Below are 25,987 nucleotides of genomic sequence, written 5' to 3'. Positions count from 1 at the left end.
TTATTTTTTTCAAAAATTATATCAAAATGGTTCAGTTAAAGACACTTAACCATTTGGATTATAAGTTTAGTCATTTCCTTCTACCCTTACCCCACAAAATTAGTGAGATCCTTGGGTTGGCACTCCAGAGACCACTCTGGCCTCCATATGTCCCAGGCCATTTCTCCCACCAGGTGAGATAAAAAGGAAATGAATGCAGCTGCTTCTTTGAAAAAGTCTTTTTGTTCAGGGGCAAATCTCGTCAGCCTAGACCTTAACTCGTTGACTGGGAAAGCTGCCGGGTTGAGAAATGGGCTGGCAGAGAGATGTTGGTTTGTTGCCCCCTACAGGCTGCACTCAGCAAGCTTCGATTAGTTTGAGAAAAAACGGATGCTCCTTAGGGATCTGTAAAGAAATGAAACAAGTTAATGCAAAGATAAACCAAGAGCGGGGTCCAGGGAATGCTTGTGAACATCAGCCTATCAGTCACAATACCATAGTGCTTAGGACATGGAAAGATGACCACTATGTATTGTTAAGTGAAAACAGGATGTAATAAAACACGAAGCACAGCTTGAGTCAATTTTCAGAAAAACACATTTAGTTATCCCAGAATGTTAAGCTTCAGCTATCTCAGTGGTAAGATTATGGGTAATTTGTATTATCTTCTTCTATGCACCATTTAACTTTCTTTTTTTTTTTTTTTTTTTGAGACGGAGTCCCGCTCTCTCGCCCAGGCTGGAGTGCAGTGGCGTGATCTCGGCTCACTGCAAGCTCCGCCTCCCAGGTTCACGCCATTCTCCTGTCTCAGCCTCCCCAGTAGCTGGGACTACAGGCACCCGCCAGCACGCCCAGCTAATTCTTTTGTATTTTTAGTAGAGACGGGGTTTCACCATGTTAGCCAGGATGGTCTCGATCTCCTGACCTCGTGATCCGCCCATCTCGGCCTCCCAAAGTGCTGGGATTACAGGCGTGAGCCACTGCGCCCGGCGCACCATTTAACTTTCTACAATAAATATGTATTATTCTAGTAGTAGGAAACTAGTTTTAAAGTGTATTTTATTTTTTTGAGACAGTCTTGCTCTGTTGCCCAGGCTGGAGTGCAGTGGCACAACCACCACTCACTGCAGCCTCAACCTCATGGGCTTAAGAGATCCTCTCATCTCAGCCTTCTGAGTAGCTGGGACTACAGGTATGTGCCACCTTACCTGGCTAATTTTTTTTTTTTTCCTAGACACAGGAGTCTTGCTATGTTGCCAGGGTTGGTTTCAAATTCCTGGGCTCAAGCAATCCTCCTGCCTCAACCTCCCAAAGTGCTGAAATTACAGGCATGAGCCACCGGACCCAGCCAGTATCTTTTATTTTATTTCAATATTTATTTATTTTATTTTTTGAGTCAAGGTCTCACTCTGTTGTCCAGGCTAGAGTGCAGTGGCAGGACCATGGCTCACTGCAGCCTCGACCTCCTGGGCTCAAGCAGTCCTCCCGTCTCAGCCTCCCAAATAATTGGGACTATAGGCACACGCCACCATGCCCGGGTAAGTTTTTATATTTTTTGTAGAGATAGGGGTCGCCCCATATTGCCTAGGCTGGTCTTGAACTCCTGGGCTCAAGCAATTCTCCCACCTCAACCTTAAAAGTATCTTTTATTTTGGCCAGGCGCGGTGGCTCACGCCTGTAATCCCAGCACTTTGGGAGGCCGAGGTGGGCAGATCACAAAATCAGGAGATCGAGACCATCCTGGCTAACATGGTGAAATCCCATCTCTACTAAAAATACAAAAAATTAACCAAGCATGGAGCCACGCACCTGTAGTCCCAGCTGCTTGGAGGCTGAGGCGGGAAAATCACTTGAACCCAGGAGGCAGAGGTTGCAGTGAGCCGAGATCGCACCAATGTACTCCAGCCTGGGCGACAGAGCGAGACTCCATCTCAAAATAAAATAATAAAAAAAATCTTTTATTTTTATTTTATTTAGTTTTTTGAGACAGGATCTGTGTCACCCAGGCTGGAGTGCAGTGGCACAATCATGGCTGACTGCAGCCTGGACCACCTGGGCTCAAGCGATCCTCCCATATCATTTGCCAAGTAGTTAGGACCACAGGTTTGTGCCGCTATGGCCAGACAATTCAGACAATTGTTTTGTATTTATGTATTTATTTATTTATTGAGACAGTTTCACTCTGTCACCCAGGCTGGAGTGCAATGGCACCATCTCAGCTACTGCAACCTCCACCTCCTGGGATCAAGCGATTCTCCTGCCTCAGCCTCCTGAGCAGCTGGGATTACAGGTGCCCACTACCACGCCCGGCTAATTTTTTTTTATTTTTAGTAGAGACGGGGTTTCACCATGCTGGCCTGGCTGATCTCGAACTCCTGGCCTGTCAAATAAGGAAACAAAGGCATAAGGCCGGCGCGGTGGCTCACGCCTGTAATCCCAGCACTTTAGGAGGCCAAGGCAGGTGGATCACCTGAGGTCAGGAGTTTGAAACCAACCTGGCCAACATGGTGAAGCCCCATCTCTACTAAAAATACAAAAAAATTAGCCGGACATGGTTGCGGGCGCCTGTAATCCCAGCTCTTCAGGAGGCTGAGGCAGGACAATTGCTTGAACCCAGGAGGCAGAGGTTGCAGTGAGCCGAGATCGAGTCATTGCACTCCAGCCTGGGCAACAAGAGCAAAACTCTGTCTTAATAAATGTGTGTGTGTGTGTGTGTGTGTGTGTGTGTGTATTTTTTTTTTAAGGTCAGGCCAGGTGCAGTGGCTCAGGCCTGTAATCCCAGCACCTTTGGAGGCCAAGGTGGGCAGATCACTTGAGGTCAGGGAGTTCGAGACCAGCCTGGCCAACATGATGAAACCCCATCTTTACTGAAAATACAAATAATTAGCCAGGCATGATGGCTGGCGCCTGTAATCCCAGCTATTCAGGAGGCTCAACAGGAGAATCGCTTGCACCTGGGAGGTGGAGGTTGCAGTGAGCCGAGATTATGTCACTGTACTCCAGCCTGGGTGACAGAGTAAGACACTGTCTCAAAAAGGAAAAGGCCAGGGGCAGTGGCTCATGCCTGTAATCCCAGCACTTTGGGAGGCCAAGGCGGGCGGATCACCTGAGGTTGGGAGTTCGAGACCAGACTGACCAACATGGAGAAACCCCTTCTCTACTAAAAATACAAAATTAGCCAGGCGTGGTGGCGCATGCCTGTAATGCCAGCTACTCAAGAGGCTGAGGCAGGAGAATTGCTTGAGCTCAGGAGGTGGAGGATGTGGTGAGCTGAGATCATGCCATTGCACTCCAGCCTGGACAAGAGTGAAACTCCATCTCAAAAAAGAAAAGGCCATCCACTGACTGGGCACGGTGGCTCACGCCTGTAATCCCAGCACTTTGGGAGGCCGAAGTGGGTGGATCACTTGAGGTCAGGAGTTCGAGACCACCCTGGCCAACATGGTGAAACCCTGTCTCTACTAAAAATACAAAAATTAGCCAGGCGTGGTGGCACATGCCTGTAGTCTCAGCTACTTGGGAGGCTGAGGCAGGAGAATCGCTTGAACCCGGGAGGCAGAGGTTGCAGTGAGCCGAGATCGCGCCATTGCACTCCAGCCTGGGCAACAAGAGTGAAACTCAGTCTCAAAAAAAACACAAAACAAACAAAAAAAATGTATGAAGTGGCTGGGTGCGGTGGCTCACGCCTGTAATCCCAGCACTTTGGGAGGCCAAGGTGGGCAGATCATGAGGTCAGGAGATCGAGACCATCCTGGCTAACACAGTGAAACCCCGTCTCTACTAAAAATACAAAAAATTAGCCGGGCGAGGTGGCGAGCGCCTGTAGTCCCAGCTACTTGGGAGGCTGAGGCAGGAGAATGGCGTGAACCCCAGGGGGTGGAGCCTGCAGTGAGCCGAGATCACGCCACTGCACTCCAGCCTGGGCGACAGCGAGACTCTGTCTCAAAAAAAAAAAAAAAAGAAAAAAAATGTATGAAGTGTTCAGAATAGGCAGAAACAGAGTGATTAGTTGTTGCCGGGGGCCAACAGGTGATAATGGCAGTGGTGGGAAACAGGAAGTGACTGCTAATGGGCCCAAAATGTCTTCTTGGGATGATAAAAATGTTCTGGAATTAGATAGGAGTGATCAAAGCACACCTCTGTGAGTGCACCAAAAAATAAGTCAATTGTACACTTTTAAAGAATATGCTTTATTTTGTGTAAATTATTATTTCAAAATTACTATTTTTAAAAGTGGGGAAAAAGCAATGGCAGATTTTGGAACATTTAGTGTCTTAAAGAGCTACATGTCTAGAATTTGAAAACCATAGTATTTCAAACACTACAGCTTAATGTACCTTAAAAAATTAGCTTTGGGGCCGGGCTCGGTGGCTCATGCCTGTAATCCCAGCACTTTTGGAGGCTGAGGCACGTGGATCACCTGAGGCCAGGAGTTCAAGGCCAGCCTGGCCAACATGGTGAACTGAAAATACAAAAATTAGCCGGGCATGGTGGTGGGCGCCTGTAGTCCTAGCTACTCGGGAGGCTAAGCCAGGAGAATCGCTTAAACTCAGGAGGCAGAGGTTGCAGTGAGCCAAGATCATGCCACTGCACTCTAGCCTGGGCTACAGAGAGAGACTCCATCTCAAAAACAAAACAAAACAAAAAAAACGCCCAGGCACGGTGGTTCACGCCTGTAATCCCAGCACTTTGGGAGGCCAAGGCAGGCAGATCACTTGAGGTCAGGAGTTTGAGACCAGCTTGGCCAATATGGTGAAACCTCATCTCTACCAAAACTATAAAAAATTAGCCAGGTGTAGTGGTACGTGCCTGTAACCTCAGCTACTCGGGAGGCTGAGGCAGGAGAATCACTTGAATCCAGGAGGCAGAGGATGCAGTGAGCCAAGATCACACCACTGCACTCCAGCCTGGGCAACAGGGCGAGACTATCTCAAAAAGAAAGTTTTGGCCGGGCGTGGTAGCTCATGCCTGTAATGTCAGCACTTTGGGAGGCTGAGGCGGGTGGATGGCTTGAGCTCAGGACTTCGAGACCAGCCTGGGTGACAAAGTGAGACCCTGTCTCTACAAAAAATACAAACAATTAGTTGGGTATGGTGGTGCATGCCTGTAGTCCTAGCTACTTGGGAGGTAGAGGTGGGAGGCTGGCTTGAACCTGGGAGGCAGAAGTTGCAGTGAGCTGAGGTCAGGCCATTGCACTTCAGCCTGGGTGACAGAGCCAGATCCTGTCTCAAAAAAAGAAAAAAAAAAATTAGTTTTAGTGCTCTCTTCAGCAGCACATATACTAAAATTGGAATGATACAGAGGTTAGCATGACCCCTGTGCAAGGATGACACACAAATTCATGAAGCATTTCATGTAAAGCGGAACAATTTTTTATTTTAAAAAATGAGTTTTAATTAAGAATATCCACACATTAAGTTACCTAGAACCTTCTATACTTTGTCAGTGCACCCTACTCTGTCGAATGGGAACTGGAATCTGTCATCTGAGAAGGCATTTACCTTTAGCAGCAAGATTCAAGTGGAAGTCCCTGTTCCAGGTTCTGGAATATCAGGCTGTGGTCAGCGTGGGTCTATCAAAGGCAGCAACTCTCCACAACGAGAATTCAGTTTCAGACACGCCAAGTCATCTGACCGTGTGGGCCCAATGTTCAGTATTGCAATCGGGAGCTTCTTCTCCCAGGCAGTGAGGATAAACCTGTAACCGGAGTATACCTGCACCGGGAAAAGACACACATAAGAATGTCTAGGTTCTCTAGATCTAGAAAAAGTTAAACCAAACAGGGGGTCTCTCCAGGACTCCCAATCCCGCACAAGGGGAGGTTACCACTCTCGCAAAGTCAGATACCTGCAAGGATGATCCCACCACCAAGAGGGAGTCGGCTTCTTTTACACGCTTGTGCACAAAATCAACCTTGTCAGGGTTCACTGTGTCCCCGAAGAAAACGACATCTGGTTTCAGACGGCCTCCACACTGAACGCAGGTTGGGACCTGAAAGCTCCGGACTTGCTCCTCTGAGAGAAAGACGTCACCATCAGGAGCCAGGCCATGGGCCTCAGCACTCCAGGTGGGGTTCAGGACTCGGAAACGCTCTTGCAGCACCCTCCGGGGAGTCTGTTCCCCACAATCCAAGCACAGGACCCTGGAACCAAGGAAGACGCCGACTGAACAGTATGCCCTTGGGAGGCACAAAGCTGTCAGAGACGTTTCATCCCCAACCATTTTCAGCCCTTCCATCGCTGCTTTCTTTCCCTAACACACCATCCCCACCCCATTTTAGCCATACTTTCTATTTTGTTTTTTTTATTTTTGGAGACAGGGTCTGGCTGTCGCCCAGGCTGGAATGCAGTAGCAAGATCTCAGCCCACTGCAGCCTCAACCTCCTGGGCTCAGGTTATCCTCCCACCTCAGCCTCCTGAGTAGCAGGGACTACACTACAAACATGCGCCACCTCGCCCAGCTAATGTTTGTAGTTTTGGTAGAGACGGTGTTTCACTGTGTTGCCCATGCTGGTCTCAAACTCCTGGCCTCAAGTGATCCTCCCTTCTTGGCCTCCCAAAGTGCTGGGATTACAGGTGTAAGCCACTGTGCCCAGCCCATCTATTTCCTTCCTATACACTCCTTCCTAACCTTCTGCTGTAGCTCACTTTTATCCTTAACATGACTGCAAATGCCTTGCCTGCTGATTTCCTTAATGCCCAAACCTGTGTTTTTCCCTCTATCCTTTCCCTTGCTCATCTGCTGCATTTGCCACAGTCTATTACCATTCCCTCTAAAATGCTTCTCCTTCTTGGTTTCCAGGACACAGTGTTTCCTGGTTCCCTTCTCACCTTTTTTTTTTTTTTTTTTTTTGAGAGGGAGTTTCACTCTTATTGCCCAGGCTGGAGTGCAATGGCATGATCTTGGCTCACTGCAACCTCCGCCTCCTGGGCTCAAGCGATTCTCCTGCCTCAGCCTCTTGAGTAGCTGGGATTACAGGCAGGCGCTACCACACCCAACTAATTTTTTTTGTATTTTTAGTAGAGACGGTGTTTCTCCATGTTGGTAAGGCTGGTCTCAAACTCCCGACCTCAGGTGATCTGCCTGCCTCGGCCTCCCAAAGTGCTGGGATTATAGGTGTGAGCCACTGCACCCGGCTCCCCTTCTCACCTCTCTAATCACCAGAGCTTGAGCCAGTGAGGGAGAGCACTTTGTGTCTGTTTTTGTTTTTTTATTTTATTTTTTAGAGACGGAGTTTCGCTCTTGTTGCCCAGGCTGGAGTGCAATGGCGCGATCTTGGCTCAACACAACCTCCATCTCCCAGGTTCAAGCAATTCTCCTGTCTCAGCCTTACGAGTAGCTGGGATTACATGCATGCACCACCACGCCCGGCTAGTTTTGTATTTTTAGTAGACACGGGGTTTCTCCATGTTGAGGCTGGTCTCAAACTCCTGACCTCAGGTGATCTGCCCGGCTCGGCCTCCCGAAGTGCTGGGATTACAGGCATGAGCCACTGTGCCCAGCCTATTTTTTTTATTTTTTTAAGAGACAGGGTCTTGGCCAGGCGTGGTGGCTCTTACCTGGAGTGCAGTGGCATGATCATAGCTCACTGCAGCCTCGAACTCCTAGGCTCAAGCAATCCTCCTGCCTTAGCCTTCCAAAGTGCTGGGACTACAGGTGTGAGCCACCACACCCAGCCTCATTTTTCTCCTTTTAGTTTTAGTCAGCCATCAGATTATTTTGATTTTCTTCTCTTAAAAGGCCCCCTGTGGCCAGGTATGTTGGCTCACACTTTATAATCCCAGCTCTTTGGGAGAGTAAAGCGAGAAAATCGCTTGAGCCCAGGAGTTCCAGACCAGTCTGGGTAGACAGCAAGACCCTGTCTCTACAAAAAAAAATTTTTTGCTTGTCTTTTTGTTTTTTTGAGACGGGGTCTTGCTCTGTCGCCCAGGCTGGAGTGCAATGGCGCGATCTTGGCTCACTGCAATCTTCGCCTCCTGGGCTTAAGCGATTCTCCTGCCTCAGCCTCCCGAGCAGCTGGGATTACAGGCGCCTGCCACCACGCCCAGCTAATTTGTGATCTGCCCACCTCGGCCTACCAAAGTGCTGAGACTACAGACGTGAGCCACCACACCTGGCCAAAAAAAAATTTTTTAATTAGCTGGAGTTCTAATTACCCAGGAGTTCTAGGTTACAGGGAGTTATGATGGCACCATTGCACTCTAGCCTGGGTGTCAGAGCCAGACCCTGTCTAAAAAAGAAAAAAAGGCCAGGCCGGGCACAGTGGCTCACACCTGTAATCCCAGCAATTTGGGAGGCCAGGATGGGTGGATCACTTGAGGTCAGGAGTTTGAGACCCGCCTGGCCAACATGGTGAAACCCTGTCTCTACAAAAATACAAAAAAATTAGCCGGGTGTGGTGGCGCACACCTGTAATTCCAGCTACTCAGGAGGCTAAGACAGGAGAATTGCTTGAACCTAGGAGGTAGAGGTTACAGTGAGCCGAGATCGTGCCATTGCACTCCAGCCTGGGTGACAGAGCAAGACTTCATCTCAAAAAAAAAAAAAAAAGCCAGGCATAGTGGCTCATGCCTGTAATCCCAGCACTTTGGGAGGCCAAGGCAGGCAGATCACCTGAGGTCAGGAGTTTGAGACCAGCCTGGCCAACATGGTGAAACCCAGTCTCTACCAAAAACACAAAAATTAGCCAGGCGTGGTGGCAGGAGCCTACAATCCCAGCTACTCAGGAGGCTGAGGCAGGAGAATCGGTTGAACCCAGGAGGTGGAGGTTGCAGTGAGCCAGGATTGCACCACCGCTCTCCAGCCTGGGCGACACAGTGAGACTCTATCTCAAAAAAAAAAAAGAAAAAAGGCCCCTGTGAAATGTCAAGAAGTCCTGGATTGTTTTAAAATGCTTAAGAAGAGACAGAGAGAATGGATAAAGTAGACATGACAAAATCTTGATAAAACCTTGGAATCTGGGTGATGGTATATGAGAATTCATTATACTATTCTGTTTACTTTTGTGAATGTTTGAAATTTTCATTATTAAAAAAAACAGATTTTCATCACGAAAAAAATTGTGAGTTTTTTTTGAGACAGAGTTTCACTCTTGTCACCCAGGCTGGAGGGCAATGGCGTAGTCTTGGCTTACCGCAACCTCCACCTCCCAGGTTCAAGCGATTCTCCTGCCTCAGCCTCCCGAGTAGCTGGGATTACAGGCATGTGCCACTATGCCTGGCTAATTTTTTGTTGTTGTTGTACTTTTAGTAGAGACAGGGTTTCTCCACGTTGGTCAGGTTGGTCTTGACTCCCGACCTCAGCTTATCCGCCCGCTTCGGCATCCCAAAGTGCTGAGATGACAGGCATGAGCCACAATGCCTGGTGAAAAAAATTGTTTTAATGAATCCATAAGCATCATTAACTCAAATTCCCTGGATACCACCTTAGTCTAGGTCCTTCAGGCTGACCTCCCTGACCTGCTCTTTTTATCCTGTCTAGCCTTCCTCAAATGCTATTTTTATCATGTTGCTTTCTTGCTCAGAAACCACTAATAAACCCCTTTGGTGTCTCACAACAGACCCAACTGCACTGCCTGATTTTCAAATGTAACCATGATTTGGGCCTAACTTTCCCAGACAATCTGGTTTCTGCAAGTCCCAGGTCCAAACCTCTACAGAGGCCAGGCCAGACTCCTCTGGGATCTACAACTTCCCTTCATTTGGAAAGCCCTGTTTCCCACTCTTGCCTAGACAAACCTGAGCCAGTCTCAAGACCCCTGTACCCATAAAAGCTTTCTTGGGGCAGGCACAGTGGCTCACGCCTGTAATCCCAGCGCTTCAGGAGGCCGAGGCGGGCGGATCATGAGGTCAGTAGTTCGAGACCAGCCTGGCCAACATGGTGAAACCCTACCTCTAGTAAAAATACAAAAAATTAGCTGACGGTGGTGGCAGGGGCCTGTAATCCCAACTACTCGGGAGGCTGAGGCAGGAGAATCACTTGAACCTAGGAGGCAGAGGTTGCAGTGAGCTGAGACCGCACCACTGCACTCCAGCCTGGGCAACAAGAGCAAGACTCTGTTTCAAAAAAAAAAAAAAAAGCTTGGGCCAGGCGTGGTGGCTCACACCTGTAATCCCAACACTTTGGAAGACCGAGGCAGGAGGAGGGCTTGAGCTCAGGAGTTTGAGACCAGACTAGGCAACACAGCAAGATCCTGTCTCTATTTTTAAAAAGTTTTTTTTTTTTAAAAAAAAAAAAGCTTTCTCAACCGATTATTCCAAACTTTACTAAATGTTTATTTGAACATGCACAGCATATAAATCAAGAACCACACAATTTAACAATCATGCGTTGTCATTTATCATTAATTATGTGTTTTTCTTTGTTTGCTTGTTTGTTTTTTGAGGAGGAGTTTCGTTCTTGTTGCCCAGGCTGGAGTGCAATGGTGCAATTTCGGCTCATTACAACCTCTGCCTCCCGGGTTCAAACGATTCTCCTGTCTCAGCCTCCTGAGTAGCTGGGATTATAGGCATGCACCACCATGCCTGGCTAATTTTGTATTTTTAGTAGAGACAGGGTTTCACCGTGTTGGTCAGGCTGGTCTTAAACTCCTGACCTCAGGTGATCCACCCGCCTCGGCCTACCAAAGTGCTGTGATTACAGGCATAAGCCACTGCGCCCGGCCAATTATGTTATTTTTGTGTCTCCCCAAATATTACAAAGTTCTTGCATATAAAGTGGGCCATGTTTTATACTTTGGTTTTTGTTTGTTTGTTTGAGACAATCTCCCTCTGTCGCCCAGGCTGGAGTGCAATGGCACGATCTTGGCTCACTGCAACCTCTGCCACCCATGTTCATGCAATGCTCCTGCCTCAGCCTCCCAAGTAGCTGGGACTACAGGCGCCCATCACCACGCCCAGCCAATCTTTTATTTTTAGTAGAGACTGGGTTTCGACATATTGGCCAGTCTGGTCTCAAACGCCTGAGCTCAAGTGATCCGCCCCCCTCAGCCTCTCAAAATGCTGGGATTACAGGTGTGAGCCACTGCACCCAGCCTATACTTTGGTTTTGACCACTAAGAAGCACAGTAGTTAGTGTTCTAGTATACTACATAGTGTAATGTATGTACACCGTACATTCTAGGCACCCAGTAAATATTTCACCATTGGCAGACTGATTTCAGCCCTCAGAGGAGCCTCTCTGGGCTTAAAGAAATGTCTCCAGCCGGGCGCGGTGGCTCACGCTTGTAATCCCAGCACTTTGGGAGGCCGAGGCGGGCGTATCATGAGGTCAGGAGATCGAGACCACGGTGAAACCCCTTCTCTATTAAAAATACAAAAAAAAAAAAAAATTAGCCGGGCGTGGTGGCGGGCGCCTGTAGTCCCAGCTATTCGGAAAGGCTGAGGCAGGAGAATGGCATGAACCTGGGAGGCGGAGCTTGCAGTGAGCCGAGATTGCACCACTGCACTCCAGCCTGGGTGACACAGCGAGACTCCGTCTCAAAAAAAAAAAAAAAAAAAAAAAGAAATAAGTCTCCAATGAGCTACAATTATTGCCAGACCCATAAGCATGATACCCTCCCATGTATTTGTTCCCTCATTATTGATTGAGCTCTGACTATTGCTCGGCTACATTATGTTCTATGTATCTAGGCATCCTAGGCACTGGAAACCCAGCAGTTTATAGCACAGGCTATTGGTGTTCAGCTCATATTTTCCTCAGAACATGCTAAAGGCCACGTTCGAACAGTTTCCTTTCTTTTTGTTTTTTATTGAGATAGAGTCTTACTCTGTTGTCCAGGCTGGAGTGCAGTGGCACAATCTTGGCTCACTGCAACCTCTGCCTCCCAGGTTCAGGCGATTCTCGTGCCTCAGCCTCCCAAATAGCTGAGACTACAGGCGTGCGCCACTACGCCCAGGTAATTTTTTGTATTTTTAGTAGAGATGGGGTTTCACCATGTGGGCCAGGATGGTCTTGAACTCCTGACCTCAAGTGATCTGCTTGCCTCTGCCTCCCAAAGTGCTGGGATTACAGGCATGAGCCACCACACCCGTCCGTTTCCTTTCTCTGTTTTTTTGTCTTTGATGGAGTTTTGCTCTTGTTGCCCAGGCTGCAGGCTGGAGTGCAATGGCACAATCTTGGCTCACCGCAACCTCCATCTCTCGGGTTCAAGCTATTCTCCTGTCTCAGCCTCCTGAGTAGCTGGGATTACAAGCATGCACCACCACGCCCGGCTAATTTTGTATTTTTAGTAGAGACGGGGTTTCTCCATGTTGGTCAGGTGGTCTCGAACTCCTGACCTCAGGTGATCCGCCCAACTCAGCCTCCCAAAGTGCTGGGATTACAGGTGCGAGCCACCACACCCGGCCAATTTCCTTTCTTAAAAAATTTTTTTGTAGAGACGGAGTCTGGTTGTGTTACCCAGGCTGGTCTTGATCTCCTGGCCGCAAGCAATCCTCCTGCCTCGGCCTCCTGAATTGCTGGGATGACAGATATGAACCACAACACCCTGGTGCACACAATTTTCTTACAAGCAGTTTCCTGTGTCTCTCTTGCCTCGGATGTTCTCTGCCCATGGAAGCCTCCTTGGGAGGAGCAGAGTCAAAATGTTAGGGAATTAATTCCCCTAGAGTGATCCTGGACCCACGAGGGATGAAAGATGGTGAATAAATACCCTAGCTTCAAGGCCAAGCACAGTGGCTCACACTTGTCATCCCAGCACTTTGAGATGCCAAGGCAGGAGGATCACATGAGCCCAGGAGTTCGAGACCAGCCTGGGCAACATAGTAAGACTTTGTCTCTACAAAAAATAAAAATTAAATTAAAAATTAGCTGGGCATGGTGGCGTTTGCCTGTAGTCCCAGCTACTTAGGAGGCTGGGGTGAAAGGATCACTTGAGCTCAAGAGATTGAGGCTGTAGTGAGCTATAATCACACCACTGCATCCCAGTCTGTGTGACAGAGTGAGAGCCTGTCATACACACACACACACACACACACACACACACACACACGTGTACGCACAAACACAAAAGAAAATAAAAGAAAAAAGAAAAAAATCACCCTAGCTTGCTCAACTTTCTTTTTTTTTGAGACGGAGTTTTGCTCTGTCGCCCAGGCTAGGGTGTGGTGGCATGATCTCAGCTCATGGTCTCAGCTCACTGCAACCTCCATCTCCCAGGTTCAAGCGATTCTCCTGCCTCAGCCTCCTGAGTAGCTGGAATTACAGGTGTGTGCCACCACGTCCAACAAATTTTTGTATTTTTAGTAGAGACGGGGTTTCACAATGTTGACCAGATTGGTCTTGAACTCCTGACCTCAGGTAATCCGACTGCCTCAGCCTCCCAAAGTGCTGGGATTACAGGCGTGAGCCACCACATCCGGCCTCAACTTTCTTTAAAAAAAAAAAATATATATATATATATATACACACACACACATATACACACACACACACACATATATATATATACATATATATATAATTTACTTTATATAGAAACAGAGTCTGACTGTGTTGGCCAGGTTTGTCCTGAACTGTTGGCCTCAAGCAGTCTTCCTGCCTCAGCCTTCCAAAGTGCTAGGATTACAGGCATGAGCCATTGTGCACCGTCCTCAACTTTTTTTTTCTTTTTTTTTGAGATGGAGTCATGCTCTGTTGCCCAGGCTGGAGTACAGTGGTGCAGTCTCGGCTCACTGCAGCAACCTCTGCCTCCCAAGAGATTTTCCTGCCTCAGCCTCCGAAGTAGCTGGGATTACAGGCATGTGCCACCACAACTGGCTAATTTTTGTATTTGTAGTAGAAATAGGGTTTCACGATGTTGGCCAGGCTGGTCTCAAACTCCTGAACTCACGTGATCTGCCTGCCTCGGCCTCGCAAAGTGCTGGGATTACAGGCGTGAGCCACTGCACCTGGCCCCAGTCCTCAAGTTTCATTGAGACAATCCTCAGGCATGTCCTAGACAGTTGGAGGGCGCCTCACAGGACTGAACCCCAGTGCCTAAAGCAGTAACCCACTCATTAACACACCCTTTCTTGGCTTTCCTCTCTTTCCTGTTTTACATCCTCGCTCCGTCAATGAATTTACTGGAATCAACTGCAAAATAAACAACTCGCTCTGAAATCCTTTTCTCAAAGTCTAAGACTGCGGTGATCAAGATAGCCAAGGTCCCTACTCTCCCAAAACAACACATGGGTTTGCGTTCAAACCGTGTACACCTCCTGCACCTGTGCATGCATCCGTGGAGCTCTGTCAGGCGCCGACTCCCGGCCTTGGTGTGCAAGGCGTCCACATTTTGGGTCACCAACCAGTACAGCTTTCCAAGTTTCTCCCAGGTGCTCAAAGCCCAGTGTGCAGGGTTAGGCTGGTGGGAGGAGAATTGAGGCCAGCCTACGAAGTTTCTCGCCCAGTACCGCTGGCGGATTGGGGCACTCCGGACAAAATCGCCATGCTGGATGGGCCTGCGGTCAGTGCGGGCATAAAGCCCCACTTTTTCTGACCTGTAGTCTGGTATCCCCGACTCGGTGGAGATTCCTGCCCCAGTCATCACAAGGAGTCTCTTGGAAAGGGTGATGAAGCGCTGTAACTCTTTGACCTTCTCAGGGTCCAAAGGAGGACTTGCTGGCACAAATAACTCAACGGAGGCTTTGGAGCACGGCTGGCTGGGGTTTGCGATCCAACGGCCTTTTGCTGATCTGAAAGTCAACCCAAAGCTCATCTTCATTCTAGAGAAAAAGAAACCTCATGTGAGAAACTGGGGTGTTTTTTTTTCTAATTTGTTTTGTTTTGTTTTGTTTTTTGAGACAGAGTCTCCCTCTGTTTCCCAGGCTAGAGTACCGTGGCGCAATCTCAGCTCACTGCAACCTCCGCCTCCTGGGTTCAAGCGATTCTCCTGCCTCAGCCTCCCAAATAGCGGGATTACAGTCATGCGCCACCACACCCATCTAATTTTTTTTTTCTTTTTTTTGAGATGGAGTCTTGCTCTGTCACCCAGGCTGGAGTGCAGTGGCGCAATCTCAGCTCACTGCAAGCTCCGCCTCCCGGGTTCACGCCATTCTCCTGCCTCAGCCTCTCCAAGTAGCTGGGACTACAGGCGCCCGCCACCACGCCCGGCTAATTTTTTGTATTTTTAGTAGAGACGGGGTTTCACCGTGGTCTCGATCTCCCGACCTCATGATCCGCCCGCCTCGGCCTCCCAAAGTGCTGGGATTACAAGCGTGAGCCACCGCGCCCGGCCATCCCCATCTAATTTTTTTGTATTTTAGTAGAGACGGACTTTCACCATGTTGACCAGGCTGGTCTCGAACTCCTGACCTCAGGTGATCTGCCTGCCTCGGCCTCCCAAAGTGCTGGGATTACAGAGCCACCACACCCGGCCCCATTCATTCTTTTTTGAGGCAGCATCTCACTCTGTCACCCAGGCTGGAGTGCAGTGGCATGATCTTGGCTCACTGTAACCTCGGCCTCCCGGGTTCAAGTCATTCTCCTGCCTCAGCCTCCAGAATAGCTGGGAATACAGGTAAGTGCCACCGTGTCCGGCTAATTATTGTATTTTTAGTAGAGACGGGGTTTCACCATGTTGGACAGGCTGGTCTCGAACTCCTGAGCTCTAGTGATCCGCCCACCTCAGCCTCCCAACGTGCTGGGATTACAGGTGTGAGCCTCCGAGTCTGGCCCTAATAAGTCAGGTTTTGTTTGATTTTGTTCATGTAATTAAGCACACACATGCATTCCTTTTATTTTTTCATTTCCCCCTTAGTTTACCCTCCTCTGCAAGCTCTGCTACTTGGACACATCAAAGAGACAAGACCCCTGCCCCTCAGCTTTTCTAGCTGTAACAATAGAGGGCCGGGTGCGGTGGCTCACGTCTGAAATCCCAGCACTTTGGGAGGCCGAGGCAGGCAGATCACTTGAGATCAGGAGTTCGAGACATGCCTGGCCAACATGGTGAAACCCCGTCTCTACTAAAAATACAAAAAAAATTAGCCGGGCGTGGTGGCACGTGCCCGTAATCCCAGCTACTGGGGAGGCTGAGGCAGGAGAATTGCTTGAACCCGGGAGGCGGAGGTTACAGTGAGCCGAGATCGCGCCATTGCACTCCAGCCTGGGCGAAGAAGCAAGACTCCATCTCAAAAAAAAAAAAAAACTTTGACATATTATTTGATATAATGCATAAATCCTCTAGTGACATGCACCCCGTTTGTAAACATTATTTTATGTTTGGCTTTCCACAGCTGAGATCAGGACCCCGCTTTCTCCTTGACATTCCACAGCAACACGTGAACAGCTGAACAAACACACAGTCCGGTTTCCCGAGACCAAAGGGTCAGGGAAACTCCCGCTGAAAACGTGCATCAGTGGAACAACTGTTCTCTTCCAGGTCCCACCAAGGGCAAAGAGGAGAAATAGAATCCCTCACAAGAAATCCACAACTTCTAGAAACCCGCAGCACACACAGAACACACTTACTTCTCACAGCTCTACGGACACTTCACACCCCACAGTGAGACCGTCTGATTACATTTGCATCTTGGGACATGTAGTCCAGAAAGCGTAAATGATGTGAGAAAAACTACAAGTCCCACAATCCTCCGCGTCTCGCAATTGACGGCCCCAGATCATCCAGGAACGCCCCCTGTCGGCTCTTTCTGACCAGAGGTCCTCTGTTAATATAAAAGCTTTTAATCATGGATTTTTTGTTTGTTTGTTTTCAATTTCTGTGGGCACTTAGTAGGTATATATATTTATGGTGTACATAAGATTTTTTTTCTTTTTTTTTTTTGAGACGGAGTTTTTTTTTGTTTGTTTGAAGAAACTCCAGGCTGGAGCTCAGTGGCACCATCTCGGCTCACTGCAACCTCCCCCTCCCAGGTTCAACCGATTCTCCTGCCTCAGCCTCCCGAGTAGCTGGGATTATTTTTGTATTTTTAGTAGAGACAGGGTTTTCGCCATGTTGGCCAGGCTCGTCTTGAACTCCTAACCTCAGGTGATCCGCATGCCTTGACCTCCCAAAGTGCTGGGATTATAGGCGTGAGCCACCGCGCCTGGCCATCTTTTCTCTTATTTTTTGCCTTCTTTCTTTTCTCTGTGCCTATCTGTGCTTTACCCACATGAGATGTTTTGATACAAACATGCAATGTGAAATGAGCACGTCATTAATCATGGATCTAGATTTGACGTTTTTTTAAGTTTTTGTATTTTTAGTAGAGACAGTGTTTCACCATGTTGGCCAGGCTGGTCTCGAACTCCTGAGCTCAAGTGATCCAGGCTGGTCTGGAACTCCCGACCTCAGGTGATCCGCCAACCTCGGCCCCCCAAAGTGCTGGGATTACAGGCCTGAGCCACTGTTCCCGGCCTAGATTTGACTCATTCTAAACATCAGAGTTTGTGATCCTTTTCATTCACAGCGACAGTATCAAGTTATTTGCTATTGGTAAAATACCTTGAACTTGTGAAGAAATGTGTTTATACATATCTGAAAAAGTGATAGTTTTTTTTTGTTGTTGTTGTTTGTTTTTGAGATAGAGTCTCGGTCTGTTGCCCAGGCTGGAGTGCAATGGTGCCATCTCGGCTCACTGCAACCTCTGCCTCCCGGGTTCAAGCGATTCTCCTGCCTCAGCCTCCTGAGTAGCAGGGATTACAGGCGCGTGCCACTATGCCCGGCTAATTTTTTTATTTTTAGTAGAGACAAGGTTTCAGCCAGGATGGTCTCGATCTCCTGACCTCGTGATCTGCCCACCCTAGCCTCCCAAAGTGCTGGGATTACAGGTGTAAGCCACCGCGCCCAGCCAAAAGTGATGTTTTTACAGTTAATATGAAGCCAAATATATTATACATGGACTAATGTACTTAACCTGCTTGGCTTCTCCAATTTTATTTATCATCTTGTTTTTTTTATTAAGTTAATCAACACAATGCCTGTGTCTCACTCCCGGTGATTCTGATCTACACATTTCCTAATTGTTCCTAATGTGTAGACAACCAGAACTGCTGCTCTACAGCATCACCTAAATCAATAAATTTGTAAGTGTCTTTGGACATAAAGGTGGGCAGCTAGCAGGGACCTTGAAGACCACCTAAGGATTCCCTTCCCCCGTTTTAAGAAGGGAATGGGCTGAGTGCAGTGGTTCCCACCTGTAATACCAACACTTTGGGAGGCCAAGGCAGGAGGATCACTTGAGCCCAAAAGTTCAAGACCAGCTTGGGCAACATAGTGAGACCCAATCACTACAAAAAATAAATAAAATTAGCCAGGTGTGGTGGTGTGTGCCTCTAGTCCCAGCTGCTCAGGAGGTTCAGATGGGAGGATCACTTTGAGCCCAGGAGATTGAGGCTGCAGTGAGTCATAATTGTGCCACTGCACTTCAGCCTGGGTGACAAAGTGAGATCCCATCTCTTTAAAAAATAATAATAATAAATAAAGATGAACTGAAGTGCAGAGAAGTAATATGGAAGCTTGAGAAAGAGTTTTTAGGTTTTTGGTTCTATCATTGTATCTTTGGAGGTAATATTGGCAAAATGACCATTTAGTAGTTTGCTCATTTCTGGTTTTTTTTTGTTTTTGTTTTTGTTTTTTTGAGACAGGGTCTCGTTCTGTCACCCAGGCTGGAGTGCAGTTGTGACATCACAGCTCACTGCAGTTTCTACTTCCCAGGCCCAAGGGGTCCTCCAACCTCATCCTCTAGAGTAGCTGAGATCACAGGCCTCCACCACCACGCCCAGCTAAATTTTGTTATTTTTTATTTTTGTTGAGACACGATTTCACTGTTGCTCAGGCTGGTCTCAAACTCCTGAACTCAAGGAAAGCTCTTGCCTTGGCCTCCCAAAGTGCTGGGATTACAGGTGTGAGCCACCATGCCGGGCCTGCTTATTTCGACTTGCCAGCATCGTTTCATGAAGCCCCTGGCTCTGTGACAACATGCAGCTCTCCAGAAAGATGCTTTGAAGACAAAACAGAATAGAGCACACAGCCCTCCATGTCTCTTTCAAGTCACTATATTCATTAAAAGATAAATGACTCCAGTCCTTGCCTTTTCCTGCACAAGATAATGTCTGATGGGGTTAGTGATGATACCTCTGTAATCCATAACCAGATATACTCTTGCACCCAAACTTTGATATGATTGTGCTTTAATGTAACTTTCAAGCAAGTTTAATGTGATTTCGCAGGCACCGAACACTCACCACTCGTATATGAGTAGGCTGAAATTCTGTGTTGGACCAGTCTGATGGAACTGCTCCCACGCTATAGCCCTCGGTCTATAATCCTCAGTAAGACTTGTAAGTAAAACTAACTTTAATTAATTAATTAATTTATTTATTTTGAGAGAATCTGGCTCTGTTGCCCAGGCTGGAGTGCAGTGGCGCAGTCTTTGCTCACTAAAGCCTCTGCCTTCCCGGCTGAAGTGATCTTCCGCCTCGGCCTCCAGAGTAGCTGGGATTACAGGCGCCCGCCCCTGCGCCTGGCTAATTTTTGTATTTTTAGTAGAGATGGGGTTTCGTCATGTTGGCCAGGCTGGTTTTGAACTCCTGAACTCAGGTGACCCACCTGCCTTAGTCTCCTAAAGTGCTAGGATTACAGGAGTGAGCCACTGCACCCTGCCACTTTTATTATTAGTAGTAGTAGTATTATTTATTTATTTATGTATTTTTGTGGTGGAGTGTCGCTCTGTCGCCCAGGCTGGAGTGCAGTGGCGCGATCTCCGCTCACTGCAAGCTCTGCCTCCCGGATTCACGCCATCCTCCTGCCTCAGCCTCCCGACTACAGGCGTCCGCCATCACGCCTGGCTAATTTTTTGTATTTTTTTTAGTAGAGACAGGGTTTCACTGTGTTAGCCAGAATGGTCTCTATCTCCTGACCTCGTGATCCGCCCGCCTCAGCCTCCCAAAGTGCTGGAATTACAGGCATGAGCCACTGCGCCCCCGCCACTTTAGTTACTTAAAAGCTTATGTTTTTATTTTGGGGACATGGTCTCACTCTTTCACCCAGGCGGGAATGCAGTGGCACCATCACTGCTCACTACAGCCTCAACCTCTTGGACTCAAACCATCCTCCCACCTCAGCCTCCTGAGTAGCTGGGACTACAGGTGGGCCACCACGCCCAGCTAATTTTTGTATTTTTTTGTAGAGACGGGGTTTTACCACGTTGCCCAGGCTGGTCTCGAACTCCTGGGCTCTAGGCTTTCCAAAGTGTTGTGATTACGGGCGTGAGCTACTGCGCCTGGCCGATTCTTTTTTCTTTAGTGGACAGGGAGTAGTAGCTCCAGCAACAGCGAAAGTCAGTAGCTGTAGGATCTACTAGGCGGGGAAACTCATATGACAGCCCCCCTCCTTTTTTTTTTTTTTTTTTTTTGTTTTTTTGAGATGGAGTTTCACTCCTGTTGCCCAGGCTGGAGTGCAATGGCGCCATCTTGGCTCACTGCAACCTCTGCTTCCGGGGTTCAAGTGATTCTCCTTCCTCAGCCTCCCCAGTAGCTGGGATTTACAGGTGTGAGCCACTGCGCCCGGCCACCCCCTTTTTTTTTTCAAGGCTGCAGTGAGCCATGATCCTCTGACTGCACTCCAGCCACTGACAGCCCTTTCTGCATTAGTTAACCTGACCACATCTGCTGAAAGAAAGAACCAGAAGCTAGACTGAAATTTTCGTTGTCAAAAAAATTATAATCCCCCCCAAAATTTAAAAATTATAATCCAGCACATTTTCTGCACACATTTTCTGGGTATTTGATCATAACTTTAAAACATGTGAAAACAGTGACATTCTCCTTCCCCACCCACCAATTTTACTATGAAAAAGTTCAAACCTAGGTTATTTTTTCAGTTCTCCAAGTGGAATGATCATCACTAATAGAGATTGGTTGAGAATTCTATTGTGCTTCTAGGCCCCCAAAAATCTCATGCTCTGAGGAAAAGTTAGCTGAGTTTTCAATTTTTCTCATAGTGCTGGAAAATCATCCCTGGAAGGTGAAGTTATCCAAGTCTTTTTTGTTTTGTTTTGTTTTTTCTTTTTTTTTTTTTAATTGTTGTATGTTTTTTTTGTTTCCATTTCTTTTTTTTTTTTGTCATCCAAGTCAGCTGGTGAAACACACAATTTCACTTGATAGCTACTGAGAGAGTGTAATGGGCCACCCATTCTAGAATTCTCAAGGGCTAGGAAGGTCCTTTGATACCCTCATGGCATTAGGATTAGGGCTTTAGTCTTTTTCTTGCTCTCTCTCTTTTTTTTTTTTTTTTTATTACAGGCGTGAACCACCACGCCCAGCCCCATTATTTATTTATTTTATTTTATTTATGTATTTATGTATTTATTTATTTTGAGATGGAGTCTCGCTCTGTCACCCAGGCTGGAGTGCAGTGGCACAATCTAGGCTCACTGCAATCTCTGCCTCCCGGGTTCAAGCGATTCTCCTATGTCAGCCTCCTGAGTAGCTGGGATTATAGGCGCCCGCCACCATGCCCAGCTAATTTTTGTATTTTTAGTAGAGACGAGGTTTCACCGTCTTGGCCAGGCTGGTCCTGAACTCCTGACCTTGTGATCCACCCGCCTCAGCCTCCCAAAGTGCTGGGATTAGAGGAGTGAGCCACCGTGCCTGGCCTAGTGTTTTTCTCACAACTCCACCCCACCCAGAATTAATGACTAAATCCTTGACTGGATGATCAAAGTAAAATAATCTAAATTCACCACATTGCTAGTCTTTTCTTTTTTTTCTACTGATTTTCCCTACCCTAGCTGGTGTAGGGAAAATCAGTATCCAGTGACTTAAATAAGTCGTCGGCTGCAGTGGCTCACGCCTGTAATCCCACCCCTTGGGGAGGCCGAGGCGGGCGGATCACTTGAGCCCAGGAGTTGGAGACCAGCTTGGGCAACATGGTGAAACGCTGTTATCTACAAAAAATACAGAAAAATTAGCTGGGCATGGTGGTATGTGCCTGTAGTCCCAGCTACCCGGGAGGCTGAGGTGGAAGATCGCTTGAGCCCAGGAGATTTAGGCTGCAGTGAGCCGCGACTCTAACTGTGCTCTAACGTAAGCGACTGAGAACGTCTCAAAAAAAAAAAAGAAAAAAAAACAAGATAGAAATAATCACACAACACATCAGCATCAAACAGGCCTTTTAAAAATGCCATTTTTGACCATCCTGGCTAACACGGTGAAACCCCGTCTCTATTAAAAATAGAAAAAATTAGACGGCCGTGGTGGCGGGCGCCTGTAGTCCCAGCTACTCCGGAGGCTGAGGCAGGAGAATGGCAACCCGGGAGGCGGAGCTTGCAGTGAGCCGAGATCGCACCATTGCACTCCAGCCCGGCGACAGAGCGAGACTCTGTCTCAAAAAAAAAAAATCTCATTTTTGTATACGGATGATGAGTACATGAATGTTCACTGAGGAATTCTTTGAACTTTTCGTGTTTACAATTTTTTATAATACCCGGGCGCGGTGGCTCACGCTTGTAATCCCAGCACTTTGGGAGGCCGAGGCGGGCGGATCACAAGGTCAGGAGATCGAGACCACGGGGAAACCCCGTCTCTACTAAGAAAATACAAAAAATTAGCCGGGCGTGGTGGCGGGCGCCTGTAGTCCCAGCTACTCGGAGAGGCTGAGGCAGGAGAATGGCGTGATCCCGGGATGCGGAGCTTGCAGTGAGCCGAGATTGCGCCACTGCACTCCAGCCTGGGCGAAAGAGCAAGACTCCGTCTCAAAAAAATAAAAATAAAAATAAAATGTTGGAGGAAATGTTGCTTTCTTTCTTTCTTTTTTTTTTTTTTTTTTGAGACGGAGTCTCGCTCTGTCGCCCAGGCTGGAGTGCAGTGGCGCAATCTCGGCTCACTGCAAGCTCCGCCTCCCGGGTTCACGCCATTCTCCTGCCTCAGCCTCTCCGAGTAGCTGGGACTACAGGCGCCCGCCACCACGCCCGGCTAATTTTTTTTGTATTTTTAGTAGAGACGGGGTTTCACCGTGGTCTCGATCTCCTGACCTCGTGATCCGCCCACCTCGGCCTCCCTAAGTGCTGGGATTACAAGTGTGAGCCACCGCGCCCGGCCTTTTTTTTTTTGAGACGGAGTCTCGCTCTGTCACCCAGGCTGGATTACAGTGGCATGATCTCAGCTTGCTGCAACCTCTACCTCCCAGGTTCAAGTGATCCTCCTGCCTCAGCCCCCCTAGTAGCTGGGATTACAGGCAAGCACCACCATACCCGGTTAATTTTTGTATTTTGTGTTTTTGTAATTTTGCATTTTTGTATTTTGTATTTACAGTGGGGGAATGTCACCATGTTGCCAGGCTGGTCTTGAACTCCTGACCTCAGGTGATCCACCCGCCTTGGCCTCCCAAAGTGTTGGGATTACAGGCTCGAGCCACCACACCGAGACCAGATGTAGGTTTCTAACAGCTTTCTACATCCTGAAGGAAAACAGGCAGTGAGAGTGAAAGTTGCTCCAAATTTTAGATACTGTGAACATTTCTGTGGAAATAAATCCTTATTATTTCAGCCTCTTTTTGAATTAAGGTGTCCAAAGAAAACCCTTTTGAATTAACATATGATCCAGCAATTTTACTTCTAGGTATGTACACCAAAGAATAAAAAACAGGGGCCGGGCGCAGTGGCTCACATCTGTAATCCCAGCACTTTGGGAGGCCAAGGCAGGCAGATCACTTGAGGTCAGGAGTTCAAGACCAGCCTGACCAACATGGAGAAACCCCATCTCTACTAAAAAAAAAAAAAAATTATATATATATATAATTAGCCGGGCATGGTGGCGCATACCTGTAATCTCAGCTACTTGGGAGGCTGAAGCAGGAGAATCACTTGAACCCAGGAGGCAGAGGTTGCAGTGAGCCGAGATCGCGCCATTGCAGTCCAGACTGGGCAACAAGAGCGAAACTCAGTCTCAAAAAAAAAAAAAAAAGGAAAATAGGAACTTAAGCTGATATTTGCACACCAATAGCAGCATTATTCCCATAGATAAAAGGTGGAAACCAGCAATGTCCATCTAAAAATAAATGGATAGGCTGGGTGCAGTGGCTCAGCACTTTGGGGGGCTGAGGCAGGCGGGTCACTTGAGGTCAGGAGCTTGAGACCAGCCTGGCCAACGTGGTGAAACCCTGTCTCTACTAAAAATACAAAAATTAGCCAGGATTGGTGGCACGCACCTGTAATCCCAGTTACTTGGGAGGCTGAGAGAGAAGAATTGCTTGAACCCGGGAGGCGGAGGTTGCATGAGCCGAGATTGAGCCACTGCACTCCAGCTTGGGCAACAGAGCGAGACTCTCTCTCAAAAAAAAAAAAAAAAAAAAAAAAAAAGGATAAGCAGTTGGCCTGGGCAACAGCTCAGGCCTATAGTCCTAGCACTTTGGGAGGCCAAGATGGGAGGATCACTTGAGCCCAGGAGTTCGAGACCAGCCTGGGCAACATGGTGAGATCCTGTCTGTACGAAAAATACAAAAATTATCCAGCTAAAGTGGGAGGAGGATCACTTGAGGCCTGGAAGCAGAGGTTGAAGTGAGCTGAGATCACGCCACTGCATTCCAGCCTGGGCGACAGATCCAAAAGCTGTCTCAAAAAAAGAATGAATAAGACCAGGTGCGGTGGCTCACGGCTGTAATCCCAGTACTTTGGGAAACCGAGGCGGGTGGATCACCTGAGGTCAGGAGTTCAAGACCAGCCTGATCAACATGGTGAAACCCTATCTCTACTAAAAATGATCCCAGCTCCTTGGAAGGCTGAGGCAGGAGAATCCCTTGAACCCGGGAGGCGGAGGTTGATCTCGCCATTGCACTCCAGCCTGGGCAACAAAAGCAAAACTTCGTCTCAAAAAAAAAACAAGAATAAATGGGCTGGGTGAGGTGGCTCACACCTGTAATTCCAGCACTTTGGGAGGCCGAGGTGGGCAGATCACGTGAGGTCAGGAGTTTGAGACCAGCCTGGCCAACATGGTGAAATCCTGTCTCTACTAAAAGTACAAAGAGTGGTGGCATGCATCTGTAATCCCAGCTACTTGGGAGGCTGAGGCAGGAGAATCGCTTGAATCTGGGAGGCAGAGGTTGCAATGAGCCGAGATCATGCCACTGCACTCCAGCCTGGGCAACAAGAGCAAAAACTCCATCTCAAAAAAAAAAAAAAGGATAAACAACATCTCATACAATGAAATATTAGTCAGCCATAAAAATTAATGATTTCCTGATACATACTACAACATGGATGAACCTTAAAAACATTATTCTGAATGAAATAAGACTCACCCCAAAGGGCAAATATTGTATGATTCCATTTATATATATAAAGTACTCACAAAGTCATAGAGATAGAAAGTAGAAAAGAGGTTGCCACGGGCTGGAGGAGAAGGGAGCAGGGAGTAAGGGTTTAATGGGTACAGAGTCTCAGTTTCCACTCTTGGGCATGAAAGATAAAGTTCTGGAGGTAAGTAGTGATGATGGTTGCACAACAATGTGAACATATTCTATGCCAGTGAATGTATACTTAAGGTTAAAATGGTAAATTTTATGTAAACTTTGGCACAATTAAAAAAAAGTCTGAAAAAGAAAAAAGACAAAACAATAATCGTCTTTGGAGAAGTCAGTTACACTGAATCTGGAGCCAAGTGAACAGAACCCTGATTTAGATCTCTTTTCTCTCAAAAGCCCCTTGCAGTCTCTGAATTAAGTCTATTAGCATGTTCCTCCCATAATGCTTTGCTTCATATCAACAGAAACCTAGCTAAGTAAATCAGCAACAATATGCAGAAACCACCTACGTGGCTCAGAAACATCTTTCTATGATTGCATAATTTTCAAACAAGCAATAAGTGAAGATTTTTCCACAGTCCCTAAACTCACCTTTGCGTAATAGGAAGCTGGCTTATTGGGAGTGATGAGCAGGGGGCGTAGCTTGTTAGCTTTGCGCAGTGGCAGTATCGTAGCCAATGAGGTCTATCCGAGGCGCGATTATTGCTAATTGAAAACTTTTCCCAATACCCCGCCGTGACGACTTGCAATATAGTCGGCATTGGCAATTTTTGACAGTCTCTACGGAGACTG

General features: G+C 47.6%; 1 protein-coding gene and 2 non-coding genes across 7 annotated transcripts; 2 read left to right on the top strand and 1 right to left on the bottom strand.

Moving 5' to 3' along the window:
• Positions 1 to 25,987, bottom strand: SIRT4 (sirtuin 4). Of its 5 annotated transcripts, none has more exons than XR_008650176.2 (5): positions 25,787 to 25,987; positions 14,184 to 14,681; positions 5,827 to 6,121; positions 5,481 to 5,693; positions 1 to 384 (listed from the first exon to the last, which is right to left on the bottom strand). XR_008650176.2 is itself a non-coding variant. In XM_055237788.2 (4 exons), the coding sequence occupies exons 1-4, from the start codon at positions 25,954 to 25,956 to the stop codon at positions 5,541 to 5,543; spliced, it is 1,116 nt and encodes a 371-aa protein (XP_055093763.1). In that variant the 5' UTR covers positions 25,957 to 25,987; the 3' UTR covers positions 5,329 to 5,540. The 5 variants fall into 5 exon arrangements, 2 of the variants coding, with proteins under 2 accessions (XP_055093763.1, XP_063470785.1); XR_008650175.2 differs by lacking the exon at positions 1 to 384 and adding an exon at positions 4,006 to 5,201; XR_010114973.1 differs by lacking the exons at positions 1 to 384; positions 25,787 to 25,987 and adding exons at positions 4,006 to 5,201; positions 16,426 to 16,471.
• Positions 5,237 to 5,340, top strand: LOC129461295 (U6 spliceosomal RNA). The gene has a single exon (XR_008650453.1). It is a non-coding gene; the product is annotated as a U6 spliceosomal RNA (small nuclear RNA).
• On the top strand, positions 25,844 to 25,984 carry LOC129461402 (U4 spliceosomal RNA). Its single transcript, XR_008650535.1, has one exon. It is a non-coding gene; the product is annotated as a U4 spliceosomal RNA (small nuclear RNA).

This window comes from Symphalangus syndactylus, chromosome 13 (genome assembly GCF_028878055.3).
Source record: "Symphalangus syndactylus isolate Jambi chromosome 13, NHGRI_mSymSyn1-v2.1_pri, whole genome shotgun sequence".
Classification (NCBI taxonomy): domain Eukaryota; kingdom Metazoa; phylum Chordata; class Mammalia; order Primates; family Hylobatidae; genus Symphalangus; species Symphalangus syndactylus.
Note: the sequence above shows the minus strand (reverse complement) of the source record. Positions and strands in the feature narration are given on the sequence as shown.